This window comes from Panthera pardus, unplaced genomic scaffold (genome assembly GCF_024362965.1).
Source record: "Panthera pardus isolate Hobbes unplaced genomic scaffold, ASM2436296v1 HiC_scaffold_20, whole genome shotgun sequence".
Lineage (NCBI taxonomy): Eukaryota > Metazoa > Chordata > Mammalia > Carnivora > Felidae > Panthera > Panthera pardus.
The window spans coordinates 39838683-39857493 of record NW_026526766.1 but is presented as its reverse complement, the minus strand read 5'-3'; the positions used below and the strand labels follow the sequence as shown (position 1 = coordinate 39857493).

General features: G+C 41.2%; 1 protein-coding gene across 15 annotated transcripts in view; it reads left to right on the top strand.

Moving 5' to 3' along the window:
• The window catches only part of FREM1 (FRAS1 related extracellular matrix 1), a 199704-nt gene that overhangs the window by 161776 nt on the left and 19117 nt on the right, over window positions 1-18811 (top strand). For 12 of the 15 annotated variants that reach the window (XM_053907946.1, XM_053907948.1, XM_053907942.1 and 9 more), the window contains 3 exons: window positions 8259-8388; window positions 11267-11339; window positions 17191-17340. In XM_053907946.1, the coding sequence (XP_053763921.1) occupies window positions 8259-8388; window positions 11267-11339; window positions 17191-17340 (353 nt within the window). Of the gene's footprint in view, window positions 1-5685; window positions 5790-8258; window positions 8389-11266; window positions 11340-17190; window positions 17341-18811 lie in introns of those variants that run through there. The other 3 variants (XR_008424201.1, XR_008424202.1, XM_053907950.1) reach the window with 3 other exon arrangements.

Here is an 18811-nt window from a genome sequence, read left to right as displayed (position 1 = left end):
CTGCTTCTGTGATATGTTCTCATGTACCTTGCTGAAGATATTTCTATTTCAGCTTGAAATGATGGGAACCAGTGGAACAAGATGATATAAAATGTGCCTACCAAGGGTGAACCCAGAAGTAATTTTGATTTGCTTCTGACACATATCACATTGCTTTCTTTCGAGTGGTAGGGGAGGGTAGAAATTACTCAGAATTTATGTTCATAATTTGTGGATGGTATAGCTGTCCCTTACCTCATTTGGAAGTAGATGTTTTTGGAACAAGAAGCATATTATTCCAGTAAGCAACAATTTTGCGAGTAGCTATCTGTCTTTCCAAAGCAGCCTGCAAGAACGTAGTTACATGTACAATGTATGTTATAGGCATTTGCAATACAGTTGTTTTCTGCTCTATTCCCTTACTCTTCATTTTAATGTCACAACCACCTATGAGGTACCATCATAATCCAGAATCAATAGGTGTGAAAACTAAAGCGCGTTGATGGGAGGTGACTTTTCAAAGCTCATGTAACTAGTGAAGGAGCTGGGATTCAGACCCAGGAAGGATGCTCTAGAGTCCATGGTTTCCTTCATCGTACTAAAGAACTTCTGGCCCACTCTTTAATTTTTTTTTTTTTAACATTTATTCATTTTTGAAAGACAGAAGCAGGCAGGGGAGGGGCAGAGAGAGAAGGGGACACAGAACCGGAAGCAGGCTCCAGGCTCTGAGCTATCAGCACAGAGCCTGATGTGGGGCTTGAACTCATGAACCCCAAGATCATCACCTGAGCCGAGGTCAGACGCTTAACCGCCTGAGCCATCCAGGCGCCCCACTTCTTGCCCACTCTTAACAAGTCTGCTAAACTGGCCTATTGGGAAAGGAGCAGCAGATTTGTCTTCCTTCTTTCTCTCTAGTCATTGGCCACCCAGGCAACAAGAAGGAAGTAATACTTACTCGTTAAGGACTTTAAGTTTTAGCTTTTTTTTTAAAATAAATTACAGCTATCAATATTAATGTGCAGTCCATGTCCAACCCAATGGGAATTATGATACAGATAACAAACAATAAGGCACCACACTTAGAGCCAAAGAACAAAACAACAGGGCTTGAGCTTTGGCTATGCCATTGACCTAGGTGATCGTGCAAGCCTTAGTTATCTCATCTGTCAAACGAGGGCCAATACCACGATTTATTTAGAGAAACAAATGAGATAAGGCGTGTGAGAGCATCTTGCATCTTTCAAGTCCTTGACCAATGTGACTTGCGGTGGTGATTGCTGTTGTTCATTCATGTGAGTACAAGATTGATTGTTTGAAGAAGTATCATGATTCACAAAGTAAACAGTCAATATGCTTATGAATGACTAAGCGAAGTCTTTTGTAATTTCGTGTTCTTGTTTGGCTGAGACAGGATTAATAGATTAATATTCCATGCATTTGGAGGGGGTGAAAACCTTCTGTAATAAAGCTAAAGGGACCACTGGTGCAATCTGGAGCAGAAAGGAGGCTCTTTTACAAAAACCAAGAAGGACCCATGTTCAGTGGGATTGTTCAGGATCTTGACTGCTAGTAAGTTTTTTGCTATTGGAACATTTCTATAGAATGTCAATAATGAAGGGTCATGAGATATTCCATTAGAAAAGGTGTTAGGATGGGGCGCCTGGGTGGCTCAGGCAGTTAAGCGCCTGACTCGGTTTCAGCTCAGGTCACGATCTCATGGTTTTTGGGATCAGCTCCGCATGGAGCCCCACATAGGACTCTGGACTGACAGAGTGGAGCCTGCTTGGGATTCTTTCCCTCCCTCTCTCTCTGCCCCTCCCCTGCTTGCATGCACATGCTTGCTCTAAATAAATAAATAAAATAAATAAGTAAATAAATTTAAAAAAAATAAGGTGAAAATGCAATTTAAAAAAAGGCGTTAGGAAGTCTTGATTTGATCAAGTTGTGGCTAGCTGGCTAGCTAGTTTGTATGCTGTTTAACTGCATCACAACCTAGAATTGCGGAGATGCTTGTATGGAGTGGGAGTTTCCGAGCCAGGGAAATATTATACAGCATATCTCCACTTGATTTGACTATAGAACTACCACCACCCCACCCCAGAATAGCTCACGGAACAAATTTTGCATGGGATACATTTGGGAGACATTTTATCGTAAATAGCAATTATTTCATCACACTAAAACCCATGGAAATTTGCATAAAGATTTCGATTTGGCTAAGTGCCTAAATTTCAGGCACAGTGCTAGGTGCTTTCCCATATGTTGTCTAATTTAATCTGCAAAATACAGTCCTCTGAGGGTGATAAGGAAATTAGGCTCCACGCATTTAAGTAATTGGCCACAAGTCGCTAAATGAATGAGCGGCAGAGCTGAAAGTGAACCCTGACCTCACGACCTCAAAGTGAGTGCCCATCTCATCGGCTCGTGCCTTGGCATGACTCACACGTCATACCTGTCTTCTAGCCCTGCCCCAATCTCAGGATGGTCTGCAGAGCTCCCAAGCTCAGCTAACAAGGTCTCGCTCTGTTCCTCAAAAACACCTTTGCAGCCCACAGGTGCAGCCAACTTCTGACCGAGGCAGTTTCTTAACACATCTTCTACATTGACCTCTTTCATGTGCCCACTGGGGGGGAAAAAAAAGTGAACTTAAAAAGAAAAGTTGACCCAGGCTGAAGTTCTGCATAACTCTGGGCTGCTTCTCCAGCTGCTGCATGATTCCAAGGACGGATTCTTCTCCTCCCTCTGGCTACCCTTATTCATTCTTGGCTTCAAAAGAGAAAGGACAAAGAGATCAAACCGAAAAAGAATTTCTAACAGGCGCACCCTGCAACGTTTTAGCAACTTTTATGAAACACCTTGCGGGGGAAGAGGTTGAAACTATGTGCTAGGTAAAGATTTCACATTATACCTGCAAGCCAGGAGTTAAAGTATTTGTCTCCCGGTAGATCTAAGAACACGCAGAGGAAGGGAAGGGAAAAAAATGGCACTTATTAAGCACCCACTGTGTACAGGTGCTTTATACATACTAATGAATTTTAATTTTCATCATTTCACAGGAGTATCATTCTCCTCGTTTTAAACAGATTACAAATGGAGGCCTAGAGAGACTGGGTAACTGACCATAATCACACACTAATAAGTGGTTGCAAGATGTGTCTGACTCCAAAGCACTGGTTTAGGGTACTCACTATCCTGCCTCCTGGCTAAACACCGTTTTCCCATTACCATGAGAGAAAGACAGCATCAAAAACACAGGTGTTCATAGCATTAGATTATGGAGATTAATAGCATCCTCTTTGAATTGATAAGTCTTAGAACACTTGGAAAAATATTTTTTAACCTTTCAATTTTCTTAAGTCATATGCTACTTGATTATAAATGAAGAGCTAGTCGTAAGAATAATTTACTCACAATTTTCGCTTCTGTAAAACCTTTCACTGAGAAACTCAAAATACTTAATGAGTATCCATTAAGGCTCATTTAACCCCTTTGAAGTACAGACTCATCATTATTTACTTTGGGAAGTGAGGAAACTGAGGCATAGAGCAGCTAAGTACCTTTTTCCCACACTCTTGTTAACCTAGATTAATGTCCCAGATCCCAAACTGGGGTTTTAATCCCAAGTGGTTCTTGCAGTTCATTGTTCCTTCATGTAAATGAGTCAAGTAGCCGCAAAATAAAATATCAGAAAATGTACATATATTTTTACTTTACTGTAACACTATTGAGAATTTGGGTAAGATAATTCTTTGCCATGGACTAGGGGAGAGCTGCGGGCAGGCAGGGTGTCCTGTATATTGTAGGATGTTTACAGCATCCTTGGTCTCTACCCACTAAACACCACCATCACCCCCTTCCCAGTTGTGACAATCAAAGCTGTCTCCAGACATTGCCAAATGTTGAGAATCATGCACATACCTTAGAAATACCGTAGATGTGTGTTAAGCAATCATTCTTTATGATAGAATGTTCTTTTATCAACGCCATCTTTCTCAATACTCTTATAAAATACAAGAATAGCTAAAGAATCCAGAGTAAGGGCCAGAAAGAACATGTGAGGATCATCTATCCTAGATTTTTTTTTCAAATTTTATGATTTAACATCAGTTAATAGGGCTGGGGAGAAAAAAGGTTTCAGTGGTCAACCTGGCCTGGGAAACAGTGGGTAAAAAAATTCCTTCCTTCATTTAACAAGTATCTATTGAGCTCTTACTATTTTCTGGTCATTCTCCAGGGGACTTGGGACTGTATCAGTGAACCAGAGGCCTCTGTTTACTTAGGCACATACTTCATATCTAAACAAATTAGGTACTATGGTCTGTATGATACTACTTTGGAAAATGACTACTTTGGAAAATTGGTCAGGATAAGGGGGATCGTAGATCCAGACTTTGGGGATGGATTGACTTTAAACTGGGTGTTTAATCTCAATTTTTAAGAGTCTCTTAAACTGAGGGTTGATGGGGGGTGGGAGGGAGGGGAGGGTGGGTGATGGGTATTGAGGAGGGCACCTGTTGGGATGAACACTGGGTGTTGTATGGAAACCAATTTGACAATAAATTTCACATTAAAAAAAATAAAATAAAATGCTAACTATCTGAAAAAAAATAAATTGGGTGCTTAAATGGCTTTTCTGGTATTCATACCAAAAATTGGTGAAAAATCAAGAAAAATGTTATCTGAGAATCAACTATGTGAGATCTATAATTAAAAGTATAGTATATCTAATACTATTATCTAATACTATTACTTATAAATTATGTCCTATACATCCTTAAATCAGTATTATACTACACACACACACACACACACACACACACACATACATCCCTCTTCCCTCTGGAGAGGCCATTGTTAAGATATTTATAACCATGTCACTGCTTGTATGTGTATGTAAAATATAAAAAGGCAATATGTAAATTTAAAATATGTGCCAAAGTAAAACAAAAGAAGAGGCGTAAGAATGGAGATGGGAACCTCAACAAAGCAAGACAGCTGTCTTATGCTGCACTTCAAGATCCTGTTGTGCACGGTAGAGGGACCAGAAGCCTCATGACTTATAATCTGGTTTAATCTCTACTGTTGCATTCTATGTCTTCCACTCACAGTAGTGGTTGTTGGAAATTCAAATTCAGTTTCCACGTTATATCAAATTTCTTATTGTGATCAGTACCCCACAATCACTGAGGGGAGTGTTTCTCAACTGAGGATGATTTACCCCTAAGGGACATTTGGAAATTTCTGGAAACAGTTTTGATTGGAGGGGCCGATGTGACTGCATCTAGCAGGCAGAGGACAGGGATGATTCTAACCATTGTATAATGCACAGAACAACCTCAGTTACTATCAGGTCCCAATGTCAATGGTCTCCAAGTTGAGAAACCATGGCCTAGGGAATTAAGGAATTCTCACTTCTTGCTAACTGACTTGAAATGATTGCCATATGGTCTCACATAAAGTGTGTCCATAAACTTCATTTCTGACCTTAGATTGAGCTTTGCTCAATGGCAATAGGAGAAGGGAGGGATCGTTAAAATGTGAAGATCTGACCCAACTCTTGTCTACATAACACCTACACATCCAGAGCTTTCCAAATTTCTCTCGTGGGCTCCTGCATCTGGTTATCTACATGATGCCCAGCATACAGCTATGTGGCTTCTCACAGGGAGAATTCCTAAGTGATTGACTGCATCTCTTTTCTTTTAGGTGTTTGTGTAGAATTTAAGCAAGTCTCAGCAATAGAAAGATCTTCAAAGTCAGTACTGCAAAAACCAAACACATTCAAAACATGTGTTGCACATATCCTGTAGGTATGCGTGTGCTTTGTGATTTAAATATTTTTCTGGAAGGCATATAGCGTGGCTTACATTTCATGGCTTTTCAATGGGTCTTTATTATTTATAGTGAGGAAAATAAAACTAGAACAGTGTGTGATGACAACGTTATCCTGTAAGCAGTATGCAACTTTCTAATCGTGCATCAGGGAAATGTGCACACTTTCCCAAACGCCAAAGCCCTTCGTGCATTGAAGCTGAACAGCACTCTTTGTGGTCCCTTTATGGATCTAGATCAGCAATCAAAATTGCATTTAGCTTTAGGCTTTGAGGTCGCCTGGGTCTGCAGAGTGACATTGATGAATTTTTGCTTGTCGTGGTTCGTATTAGCAGTAGATGGATTCTCTGAAGAGTGGACGTTGAAACTCATTTAAACCTTATTGAGACTTAGCTGAAATTCATTGTATTTATCTATTTCACTCATTCCCATTGCTTTTCTTTCCTTCCTGTTTCATCTTTCCTTCAATCCATCTTGTTGATTTCCCCCCCTTCTCATTTAGCGGGGTCCTTAAAGATTCTTGGCAATATGTGGTTTTTATGGCATTTGTCATATTCTTGTCACTTGTTATCTTCTGGTTCTTTTATTTTTATTTTTATTTTTTTAACGTAATTTATTGTCAAATTGGTTTCCATACAACACCCAGGGCTCATCCCAACAAGTGCCCTCCTCAATGCCCATCACCCACTTTTCCCTCTCCCCACCCCCCAATCTTGTGATTCTTTAAGCATAGCCATTTATTTCTTTACTTCCTGACAGTTCCATGCCAGAGTTGAAATCAGTTACATCAAAAACCCATGAAGATCCCAAATATTTCTAATATGAGGATTCTGTTTTCACGTCAAAATTTTATGAAGCCCGGCAAGCCAGTGACAATAAATTTATGTACTGACTGAATAAACATGTATGTTCATATAGATTTATGAACCTCTCCCATAATCCCATGCTCCCACACCACCTTGTCCCACTGGCCCCTTGTCCTTGGAGTAAGAGACAGTGCTATTGAGTTTATCTTGCTGGTTCACTTAGAGTACGTAACTGTGACACACGATTGGTGCAAAGACATGAAGAGGTTATGAGGGGATACCCTTACTCTTTAATGTGAATGGTCCCCAGGAAAGCCTGAAGAACTCTGTGGAATTTGGAGACTCCATGCCCTACATGGTGGCACCCAGGATTTCTAGTTCTGCAGGAAAAAGTTGTAAAAAAAAAAAAAATACATTTAGAAATCTAGAAGAAAGAGCCTACATCTAGTTGGAAGATTGAGAATACAGTAAGGCAACCACTGAGGGTTTTGAAAATGTATAATGAAAGGGAAAAGAAAGGAACAAAAGTAATGAAGTGTGTTAAATGATGATAGTGAAGATGGCTTGTGTCTTATATTGCTGAAGGTTGCAGGGGTGCAAAAGGTAAGAGCACGTTTGGAGAGAAATGTTTAGGTAACCAACTTCACATCTTCTCACCTCAAAAAGGGAAATGTAGGGGTAAAATTGTATTCCTCTGCTTGAGCTCAAGCGACAGGAGTCATGAAGGACTTCAACTGGGAAGAAGAGTGGTACAGAAGGAATGGAACATTTGGCTTCAGATGTAGGCTGGAGATTTCAACTCTGCCATCTATTAGCTTTGTCATAGCTTTTTGCCTTTAAGCTGATTATGGAACCTCTCTTAAGCTTGGTTTTCTTTTCTGAAAAAAAGAAAAAAATTCTCTATGTATTATGAGGAGTAAAGTAGACAGCTTCCATCCAATGTTGGGATCACTAAATCTCTTGTGGGAAAAAGACCACCCCTAGTTATCAGGTTTATTCAGTTGCATCCAAGCTACATGTCAGTCAGCCCTTTTATATGTGCAGAAGAAGGAATAGATAGTGGTTATAAAACCCATGCACATTTTAATTCCTGGGCACATCCTGAAAGATAACAGGTTATTAAACTGAACCTAAGTTCAGAGATATGCATCTGGAGTTCTTGATGTACTAATGAGGGCCAAAAAATAAGAGAGAAGATTTCCTATCAGTGGTCTTTCCCAAAAAACAAACAAAACAAAAAAAAGAATGTCTCCTTGAACTTCACAACTGCTGGTTTATTTCCCTTCAGAGCACTCAGATTTGAGTCCCTTTCTTGTCATTAATAACTGGGGGACCTCTGACAGCTTCTTAACCTTAGTTTCTGCATTTGTAAAATAGAATTCTAACATTTACTCTTTCTGCCTCATGGCATTTGTTGTAAGCATCAGATGAGATTGTTAGTGAAATTTCTTTTTGAACTAAAAGGTACCAGGTAAGTGTAAGGCATTTTTAACACTGTTGTACGTTGATGAACCACGTCTGTCACCATGAGAGGAACCTCCCACCATGAGTTCCATCTCCTACCAATCAGAGGATCCCTACTGGCATTTACTATGCATTTTTAAAAAATTATTTTCTCTTTTCTTTTCCTTTCATGCACAGTTTGGAACTGAAGTGGTCTCATATTGAATGGTCACAGGCTGAATATGAGGTCTGTGAGACTGTGGGCATATTATCCTTAGAAATTACCAGAAGGGGATATTCCATGGACTCAGCCTTCGTGAGTGTAAAGGTAACAAGTCTAAAATATAAACTTCCAGGCTAAAACTTGGGTTGCTGGTTGGTGCCTTTCATGATTTTCTTAAAGAGAAAACCACAGTAACCAAGGAGATTTCAAATTGCAGGATTGCCACGTTTATTTTGGAGATTCTGCATCAAACATCTCCTTGTCCTTCCACCTTTTATCTAACTTCATTAGCTCCTGGATAAGGAATTTCTAACTCACTTTTAATTTTTAAATCTGGTTACTAAGTCCTGAAGTTTGATTTTACAGGGAGATGGATCCAACCTAGTGAACCCTGGCCAAACTCTGCTTTGGAAAAGAAACCCTGCATGTAAGACATTCAATGAGGTCTCCAGACCACATTTCAGCCCCCAAATGGCTTTCTCTTAGTATGCACCAGGATCGCTTCGTGTGGTCTCAGTGGATGAGGAAAATCAAGGGACAAACTTAAGAGTCACCCAGATTGGGGCGCCTAGGTGACTCAGTCAGTTGAGCATCCGACTCTTGATTTCAGTTCAGGTCATGATCCCAAGGTCATGGGATCGAGCCCACGTTAACCTCCATGCTGAGCATGGAGCCTGCTTGGAATGTCTCCCTCTCTTCTTCTCTCCCTCTCTCTCTCTCTCTCTCTCTCCTCCTGGGCCCTTCTTCTGCACTTGCATGAACTTTTCTCTCTCAAAAATAAAAAAGAGTCACCCAAGTCAAAATTAAGAGAACATTTATCAATCCAGGCCTCTGAGATATAAAGGATACTCAGTAATCACTTTTAGATTGATTAGTCAACTTGCTATTGCTTTCCATAGACACGGACCATGGAGCACAACCGAAGACGTCTAGAATTGAAGGAATTTTTTTTTTTTTTAGGAGTTGCCATCACAATACCACTTCAAGAGAATGGCAGCTTGAAAAGCTTTCACAAACTAACAATGGCAAATGAGCTTTGAATACTGCTCCTCAATCTCCTGAAAAGGGCAGTGAGTGATATTAGCTTTTGGGGGAAAAAAAAAAATGGTCATCTCAGTTAAATCTCAATTACAATAATCAATTCAAATCACCCTCAGAACCTTGTGCACCTAAATTCTACCATATCCACATTTGGTATTTATCTTTCCAGATTGTTCACACAAAAAGAAATCTGTCCGAACGGTTTTCTAATAACGCTTTGGTCTTCTACAGACAACACCATATGCTCGAGTCTAGAGTTTTGGGCCATATACCATTCACCTTGCCAGGTAGAAAGAACATATGTGGTGTGACAGGGAACCTTTTGTCTCCCGAAGCTGAATGCACACTGTGAGCCTGCCAGCTGAGTGGCCAGGCCTTCATCAAACACAGCCCTGAGCCTCCAGGGACAGCTCTACCTAGAGCCCAGGTGCTGCTTTCTACCAGAGCTTACTGGCGTCTTGACCAGAAGCAAAGAGAAAGCGCTCTCCCCTGTGTTGTTTGTGCTGGTTCGAACTGTGCACCTTCACCGAGATCATTGTTCCGACCACCTTTTCTCAGACCATTCCTTTTCCCACATCGGATTCTGCAAACCCAGTGGTGGTAAATACTAAGTACTTGCATGTGCGCGGAAATGTAACTTCCAGCATATGGTAGATACAGGAGAACGATGGGCTGCCTTTTCGCAACGAAAGGTGGTTCAGGAAGAGCCTTGGCATCGTAGGCCAAGAACAAGTGGAAGCCTGGGAGGAAGTACCCTCTTCAGCAAAACGTTTCCACTGCAGGCCCATTAGCAGATCTCGGGGCCTTTGATTACAAATGGAGGTAGGATCTAAAGCCAGAAAAAATGGGAACTTTTAAGTTTGCAACTGTGCACTTGATTTCTTTGTTGGAAAGTGAGGAAATATAGTAACTCCCTTTCTGGGCCATCTCAGATGTCTAAAAGAGTGCAAGGTAACAGCTGCTTGTTGTGCTTACGCAGGGTTCTCATCCGATGACCTTTTTCAAACTCGCCAAGGACACTCTTCTTAACACGTATTTAGGCTCCCTCTGGGGGAAGATAGGTCGTGACTTGAGAGCCCTAAATCCCCTCTGGTTTTTAGCCCTACGAGTGGGGAACAGGAGATCAGTAAATCGTCTCTTTAGAGCAATTGTTGTTGTTGTTGTTGTTGTTGTTGTTGTTAGCAACTTACTTGATGGAGCCTCGAAAACCCTCAGTCCTGCGTGCGGATTGATTTTGCGTGGCTGTTCACCAGGGCTGTCACCCTCGTGGAGCTTTCATTCACTTCTGTGAAGTGAGATGGTTTCCCCCAGACAGGAGAATGGACGAGGCCCGTTTCGGTTCAACCTGTCAAAGTCACTCAGTGCCCTGGAGCTCGTGGGGTACCTCACAGCTACTTGTCTGGTGCTACTTCTCCTCCCCCCGCCCCTTCCCTCCCAGGCACTATTTCAAAGCCAGGTTGGGGTAGGAGGAAGGTAAGGTAATAAATGGATACTCATAGCAAAGAGAAAAATATTGTTTAAAATTTATGTTGCTTTCTCCAAAGACCAAATCGTTTAGAAAGAAGTGAAAAGGAAAAAAAGAAAAAAAAAAAGCTTTACTTTTACTTCTGTTGATATTAGTCTAAGAAAAAAGTTAACTTTAAGGAAGATCCATGTAGCCTAGATCTAAAATGGTTGATTATAATTTTTAAAAAGCCCTTATGTTAAAAACAGACTTAAGAGCGTGAATTTAAGGGCACCTGGCTGGCTCAGTCAGTAGAGCATGCGACTCTTGATCCTGGGGTCATGAGTTCAAGCCCCAGGTTGGGCATAGAGCCTCCCTAAAAAAAAAAAAAAAAAAAAAAAAAAAAAGCATGAATTTAATCTGTTATGATACTAGACTAGATGTTTCTCTATTAATATTTATTTTTCTTAAAAAAGGATATTTTTTTTCCCTCTTAAGGTCAAGCAAGTGTCTGCTACAGTTGGAAAAGACTTCACTCTGACTCCATCTAAACTGATTCAGTTTGACCCAGGTACATTTCGTGTCTATAGTTTGTTTCCCGTTTTTTGTAAGAACGTGTGGAGATTATGGGGACTTACTTCAGCCCCTGCAAGAGAGATCTGTTTGGCCTTGAGGTTTTGCCCTTCGTGTTTCATTTAATCGCAAGTGAATATTCGTTTAAAATGAGAAGAAAACTCATAACGAATAAAAAGTAAATATCCGGGCCAATATCCAAAAAATCCAGAAAATCATTAAAAAAATTATTTAGAGTCCTAACCCAAAGCTGAAATAGCCTCATATTGTGATGGAAATTTTCAGAATGTCATATTCACATGAGGCCATTTCTACATGATTTCTCTTGGAATAGGTTGCTTTGAGGAGACTGCGGGGAAGATTCATTAGATAGCACATACTTTGTTTAAATCTGTGGAAAAATTTTGCTAGGTGCAAAGGGGGATATAAAAATATGGTGCCGACTCTTAAAGGCATTCTATTGTGTGGGAAATAGAGCCGTGAAAACAACTCACTGATAGTACACTGGGACCCAAAGGAGGAGCCATTGTTCTGGTTGAGGGGAATCCTGGAAGACTTCCCAGAGGAGGTGATATTCTGAGCAAGTAGGAGAAGAAGGAGAAGGGGACTTCAGGGTGAGCTGTGCCTAAAGCACTAAAGCTGGACCAACACCTTCCTTCCCTGGCCTCTGTAGAAGGGGCGGGTAACTCTCCTTCACTGCACCGCATGGTTCTCTCTCTTTCCCTCTCGTCTGGGATGGGCATGCATCACCTGTCCAGGGGCAAATGGAAAGGGCCTTGAGAAGCAGCCAGGGCTCGTGGCTTGGTGCTCTCCTGCAGAGGAGGTGTTCTGCCCTCCGAGAACATTCCACCAAGTCAAGACCCTTGCCATTATCTTGCCACTGACACATACTGTTTCAAGCAAAGGCAGAACAAAATGGCCTGAATATCATCCCTGCTCCAGAACTGACAACCTTAATAGTAAACATAGAAAAGAAATGCCTTTCTGCAGTCCACCACAAGTAGCATGATGGTTTGTGACTAGTTTGCTAAGGCTGCCCTTACTAAGTATCACAAACATGGTAACTTAAAAACAGAAATTTATTTTCTCACAGTTCTGGAGGCTATAAGTTCAAGAGCAAGTTGTCAGTGGGGTTGATTCCTTCTGGGGGCTGTGAGAGAGAATCTGCCCCATGCCTGTCTTCCACGCTCTGGTGACTTGCTGGTCATTGGCATTCCTTGGCTTCTGCGGAATCCACACCAATCTCTGCCCTTGTCCCCAACATGGCGTCCTCGTGTATGTGTCTGTGTCCAAATTTCCCCTCTTTATAGGGAAATCAATCACAATGGATTAGAGGCCCACTCTAGTGTGACTTTATCTTGACAGTTACATCTGTAATGAGCTTTTTTCCAAATAAGGTCACATTCTGAAGTACTAGGAATTAGGATTTCAACATACAGATTTTGAGTGACCCAACTCAACCTATAGCAATGAACCTTAAATTTGACATGAAACAACCCAGATATCGCGTTGGCCTCCTTCGTGTGATATTTAAGTTTGACTTGCGTAAGTTTGTTCTTCAAGTGACCTACTTTGTAGAAGAGCTGTTTCCATTATGTATCTGATGTTTACCCACAGGTGGCCACAGGCTCTTAGGTTCTGGTCAACCCTAAGATGAAAGGATTTGGGGCAATTGCTCTGTGTATTCCCGTTTTGTACTTCATGTTAAGGCAGTCCCAGCCTTTCCACTTAAAAAAAAAAAAAAAAAAGATTGATTTATTTATTTTGAGAGAGAGAGAAAAAAAAGTGTGGGGGCGGGGGGGCGGCAGGTGGCAGAGAGGGAGAGAGAGAATCTCAAGCAGGCTCTACTCTTGAGCCTGGGACTTGATCCTACAACTCTAGGATCATGACCTGAGCCAAAATCAAGAATGGGATGCTTAACCCAATGAGCTACCCAGGCACCCCTACAACTTTTCCACTTTTTGAGAGCCAAGAATCGTTGTTATATGTCATCTTTATTATTTGAGGTCCGTTTGTCACAAGATCTGGAGTGATTCTGGCTTTTAGTAGAGTTTGAGCAGCCTTGCCGGGTACTCTGTTGGGATTGACAGGAACTAAAAAGTATCATGTTTCGGGGAACCTCTCAGAGGTTCCACTGGATAAGACAAATACTGATTTGTCTAGAAGAGTTTACATGCTTTTGTGAGTAGATACTAGACTTCTGGAGCATCTAACTGGTCATGAATTTGGGGATTATTTAGACATTTTAAGAAAAAAAAATCTTGTAAGTTAGAAAGAAACAATCTTTGCCCGTTCATTGTTTTAGAATTTATTAGCCAGAAATGGTTTCATAAATTGAAGGCTTGCTTTAGAACATTTCAAAGTTCCCTATGTTCACAGGTCCTAGAAATGTTTATATACTCCCATATTGTTTTTTTTTTAATTTTTTTTAATGTTTATTTATTTTGAGAGAGAGACAGAGTGTGAACAGGGGAAGGACAGAGGGAGAGGGAGACACAGAATCTGAAGCAGGCTCCCGGCTCTGAGCTGTCAGCACAGAGCCTGATGCAGGGCTTGAACTCACGAGCGGTGAGATCATGGCCTGAGCTGAGGTCAGGTGCACCACCAAATGAGCCACCCAGGCTCCCCCACTCCCATATTGTTAATCCTTGCCTCTTCTGGGTCTGGTTGTCCCCATCCCCATTCCCCACCCCCATGCCCCACCCCCATGCCCAAAGCAATCTGCTTATTTGCTTAAAAACAGCAGCCTCTATGAAGGGCGAAGAAACAAAGCGAGAAATCAAAATTGGTGGGCTATTGGAAGGTTTGAGAATTTTTAGGAGGGGGTGGAGAGAAACGGGGTCCTTGTTGAGACTGGTGAGCTATGCCTTGCTGCCATTGTACTGAACCCAAAGCTAATTCTGCTGATTTAGCATTCAGCTATTGTGGCTGATCTTGATTAGAAGTGTAAATACTCTTAAGGAAAAGATTGTTGTCCTTTCAAGTATGTGTTCTTGAAAGGTTTGCTGCTTTCCTAATTGAACGACTAAGTCATTCCTAAGAGTCAAAATGTTTTCCAAAGGAACAGAGCTCTAACATGGCATTTACTAAAAAACATTGAGCAAATGTCTTTCCATCGTAAAATCCGCTTTGCAGGCAAGTATCCAGTAATGGACCTACTCTGTAAAGTGTGTGTCTGCATAAAATGACACCTTTTCTTCAACGCCTTTTGTTTTATGGGAACAGGAGGCCGGTTCAAGCCTTCTGAAATTGCTTATAATCTCAGTGATTTAACAACTACTTTGCACCTTGAAAATGGGAGAGGAAGGAAAAAGAAAAACCCAGAAAGTTCTTACTTCCAATCTCGTTAACCTAGAAAAGTTGGTTCTATGTGCACACCTGGTAGGCATAGAAACAAAACTGAAATGCAAGCAAACCAATCAGAAAGTACTTAAATGAAATTTGGAATAGATTTTCTCTAACCATCTGGTTCTACTCCATAAGGTCATAGAACAATGTTAAGGTGTTTTGGGGGGGGGGGAGGTAAAAGAGGTACTATAATGTTTTTAAAACATGATTCTTCAAATAAGAGGCAATTGGTTGGGACTTGGAATTCTCTGTTGTTGTTATTGGACTTTTATTTGGATAATGCTTGACTTTTGGGGTTTTGAGAGTCAAAACAGTTCTTTGAATATTAACATTCTTAGTATTTATATACTCTCTTCACTGTCTGGTCTCTTATCCCTTCATGCCAGGTTTATTACAACGGCTGCCTCTGTGGTCTCCCCACTTCTAGCCTCTTTGCCCGCCTTCCTGGGCTCCTAAATCTTTTTGCGTAACACTCAGATTCATTTTTCTAAGACATTCATTTTCAAGGGCCTTCCCTGTTGCCTATGGCTGAAAGTCTGAATCCAGCCACCTGGTGTCCAGGGCTCTCTGCCTTCTGGCTACATCCCACCGTTGCTGCCCTCCTACCTCCTAATGCCTGGCGTGACCTCCCTTCCAGCCAGCTAATTTGCTCAGCCTTCCCTGTTCAAGGCCTTTGCTACCTTCCTGCCTTTGCTTGCGCTGTTTTCCCACTTCCTCCCTCCCAAGCCTACCAACTCTGGAGCCCACGTGCATTTAGTATTTACCATCCATCCTGTATCTTTTGGCGGCTAATCACACATAGCCTTGAACAGTGGACTTTTCTGACATTTACATCTTGTCTCTTCAAAGAGATTTTAATCCTTTATGTCAGGGCTTGCCGATGTTGTACCTCTGGTATTCTCCATAGCAGCTAAAGCAAAGGTAAGTACACGATAGAGACAAAAATGTATATGTATAGGTTGATTTAATCCGTCCATGAGGTGGGAATTATATAGTATTTTATGTTAGGTGTTTCAACTTCTGTTTTTGCAAAGATCGCGAAAGTAATTGATTTATGAATCAGTTGGTATGGATAACTGAAATTGGCTGTCAGCTTGGGTTGTTTTTTTTTTTTTAAATAAAATTATTTCAAATATACTTAATTCTTTCTCCCCTCTAAGGGCAGCCAAGAGTAGGATGGGTGAACAGTTTCCTCTTTCCATTGAATTCTGCTGGGGGATTGAAGAAACTTTGATTAGATCCTTAAATCTGTAGGTGACACGACCTTCAAACAGGTGGCTGTCATATAGATGGACCAAACGAGAGGCATAAATCTGCAGCAGACAATCTACAGGAAGACAAGAATCCAGATTTTCGGAAGAGAAGGCTAGGAAAAAAAAAAGTTTGACTGCTTATATAGATGGGTTTATGGGAATAAGAGTCCTCACGTAGCCAATGAGTAAATGCCACAGAGTCAAGTTTTCAAAACTTAGTCCTGGAAGGTTAAACCATAAATTTGTTTTCTTTTTTTCCCCTCAACCTGTAGCCTCCTTTCCCTACCGAACAGTACTTTTTTTTTTTTTTTAACTCCTCCCACCATTTTTTCTTCTAAATAAACTAAATGGGGAGACCCTGTAATCCATGCCATGGAAACTGGTCAGGATTAGACAGTCTCACAAGATTCTTCCAGCTTTCGTATTTCGTGTTTCTGGGGCTCCTTTGCATCCCACCTTAGCGGTGACAGAATGGCTGGGGATATGTTTGTAAGTTCCAAACCGTTTGGGATTAAGTTCACAAAGTTACTGTGAACCGAGCTTGCTTGTAACTCCATGAGCAGAGGCAGACAGAAAGGGAAAACAACAACAACAACAACAACAACAACAACAACAACAACAACATTGGCTCTATTTCTAAAACCCCCAGCCCATAAAAACTCTCTAGGAGGATATCAAATACTGAGTATTACATCATTAGAAAAAGCATTTGTGGGCTAGGAGGACCTCAGGAAGTGGAACAGCCGATAGAGGCAGCTGTCTTCAGAAATCAATCATTTCAAGGGTTCCATGAATAGTGTGAAGTACCATCCAATAATCACTTTTAACTGCCTGTACCAACCTCTTAAGATTTTTGGAACTATTAAGGTTTTAAGATTGCAGTACTTGTTTATTTCTAAGAAGAGAAGGGGCAGGTCGGGGCGGGGGGGGGGGGGGGGTGGGTGGAATAAGCCTTGGATCTCATCGACTAACCATTTTTTTTGTTGTTGTTGTTCATCCCTTGCCTAATGCGGCTCACTTTTTTTGTTACAGTGTTTGCATTGAAACGGAATCATCATTGTCCAGGAACAAATGCGGTCTTTTAATATTATTTGGGAGAACAGCAGGACCTCAATGTGTCGGGAGCAGTACAATAGCTCACTCGGGCTACTGCAGCCTTGCTGTAGACATGTTAATTAATATATTTCTCTGACACCTAGGTGATTGAAATAGCAATTAAAGAGTAATTAAAATGTTTACTTCTTGTAGGAATGTCAACTAAGATGTGGAATATAGCAATTACCTATGACGGATTAGAGGAAGATGATGAGGTCTTTGAAGTAATTCTCAACTCCCCCGTGAATGCAGTTCTTGGCATAAAGACAAAAGCGGCAGTGAAAATTTTGGACTCAAAAGGAGGTATTCTTTTGATCCTCATCTCGAAATCAGGAGCGGTCCTGGCGCTCTGGCTGCTGGCTTTCAACAGCCAGTGTGCCTGATAACGCCTTCAAATCAGAATGCTTAATTTCTTGTCAAGAAAGCAACCTCGGTCGTGTTGCAGGCCCTTTATTCTGCTTTTCTGCTTCATGTGGTTTTCGTCCCGCTAAGAACTCTCGTTTGAGAAAGGCAACAAGTCAGTGCCGTAGTTGTTGTGTTGTTTTTTTTTTTTTCTCCTACCCGTTTGTTGTTCTCACCGAGGGGGAAACAATGTTGGTGAGAATCTATCGACAATTATTTTCCCCCAGAGTTTGTAGGGCTGTAATTATCTTCCTCTGTGGAAGAGAGCTCTTAATGCCTAAAATCTGAGCCCCCACTGTAGTGTGACCAGGAAAATTCTAAGAGAGGAAGGAATTGGAGAAAAATAGACGTGAAAGATGCAGGTGGCTAGGGGATTCAGGAGCAGCTGGAGAATATTAATGAATAACCTTGGAGTGCAGAGCCAAAATAGGTCCTGGATAGTATATGCAAAAGAACGACCTGTGAACTAAATAAAATAAAGACCAAGCACAGTCCTTGCTGCTCTGATTTTTTTTCTTCCTGCCAAACCCTTTCTACTTACGTGTCTATTTAGCATTTGACAAGTGTCCAGTTACCATGCACAGACTTAGACCCCTGATTTTACACCTGTCATGCCCCATGGTATGTTTTCCTTACCTGAAATCCACTCTCTCCTGTTCTTTCTCATCCTATAATAAAATATAGACATTATCCTCTTCCCTTTATAATACTCATGTTTCCACAACATCTTTTCCCACCATCTTTATTGCCAAATTCACTTGTTTTTCAATAGAATTTTCTGTTCACAGGAAGTACATACAATATGTGAACTCCACGCTTTAGACATGAAGTATAAAATATCCACATGAGGGATCGGGGTTTAGGTTTTTGTCATACTTATTGGGAATGTTTCCCATAGAAGTAGCTCCAGTAAGGTTTATTGGATATTTGTTCCGTGACAGTTGAATGCTCATTTTTATTTATTGTATTATTTTTAAAATTTTTTAATGTTTATTTTCTTTTTGAGAGAGACAGAGAGAGCATGAGCGGGAGGGGGGCAGAGAGAGAGGGAATCACAGAATCTGAAGCAGGTTCCGGGCTCTGAGCTGTCAGCACAAAGCCCAACGCAGGACTTGAACTCACGAACCATGATATCGTGACCCAAGCTGAAGTCGGACGCTCAACCGACTGAGCCACCCAGGTGCCCCTGAGTGCTAATTTTTAGAACTGTTACTTGATTGCACTTTTCCAACAGTTCCAGTTTCTACCTCTAGGAGACTGGGGAAAGGATGAACCCTTGGAAGTGTTTACGGAGTGATGCTTGGTCAGTGAAATAAACCTGATCTATTGAGGAATTCTGGAACACGAAGTGAGGCCGTTTCTCAAGTATGTG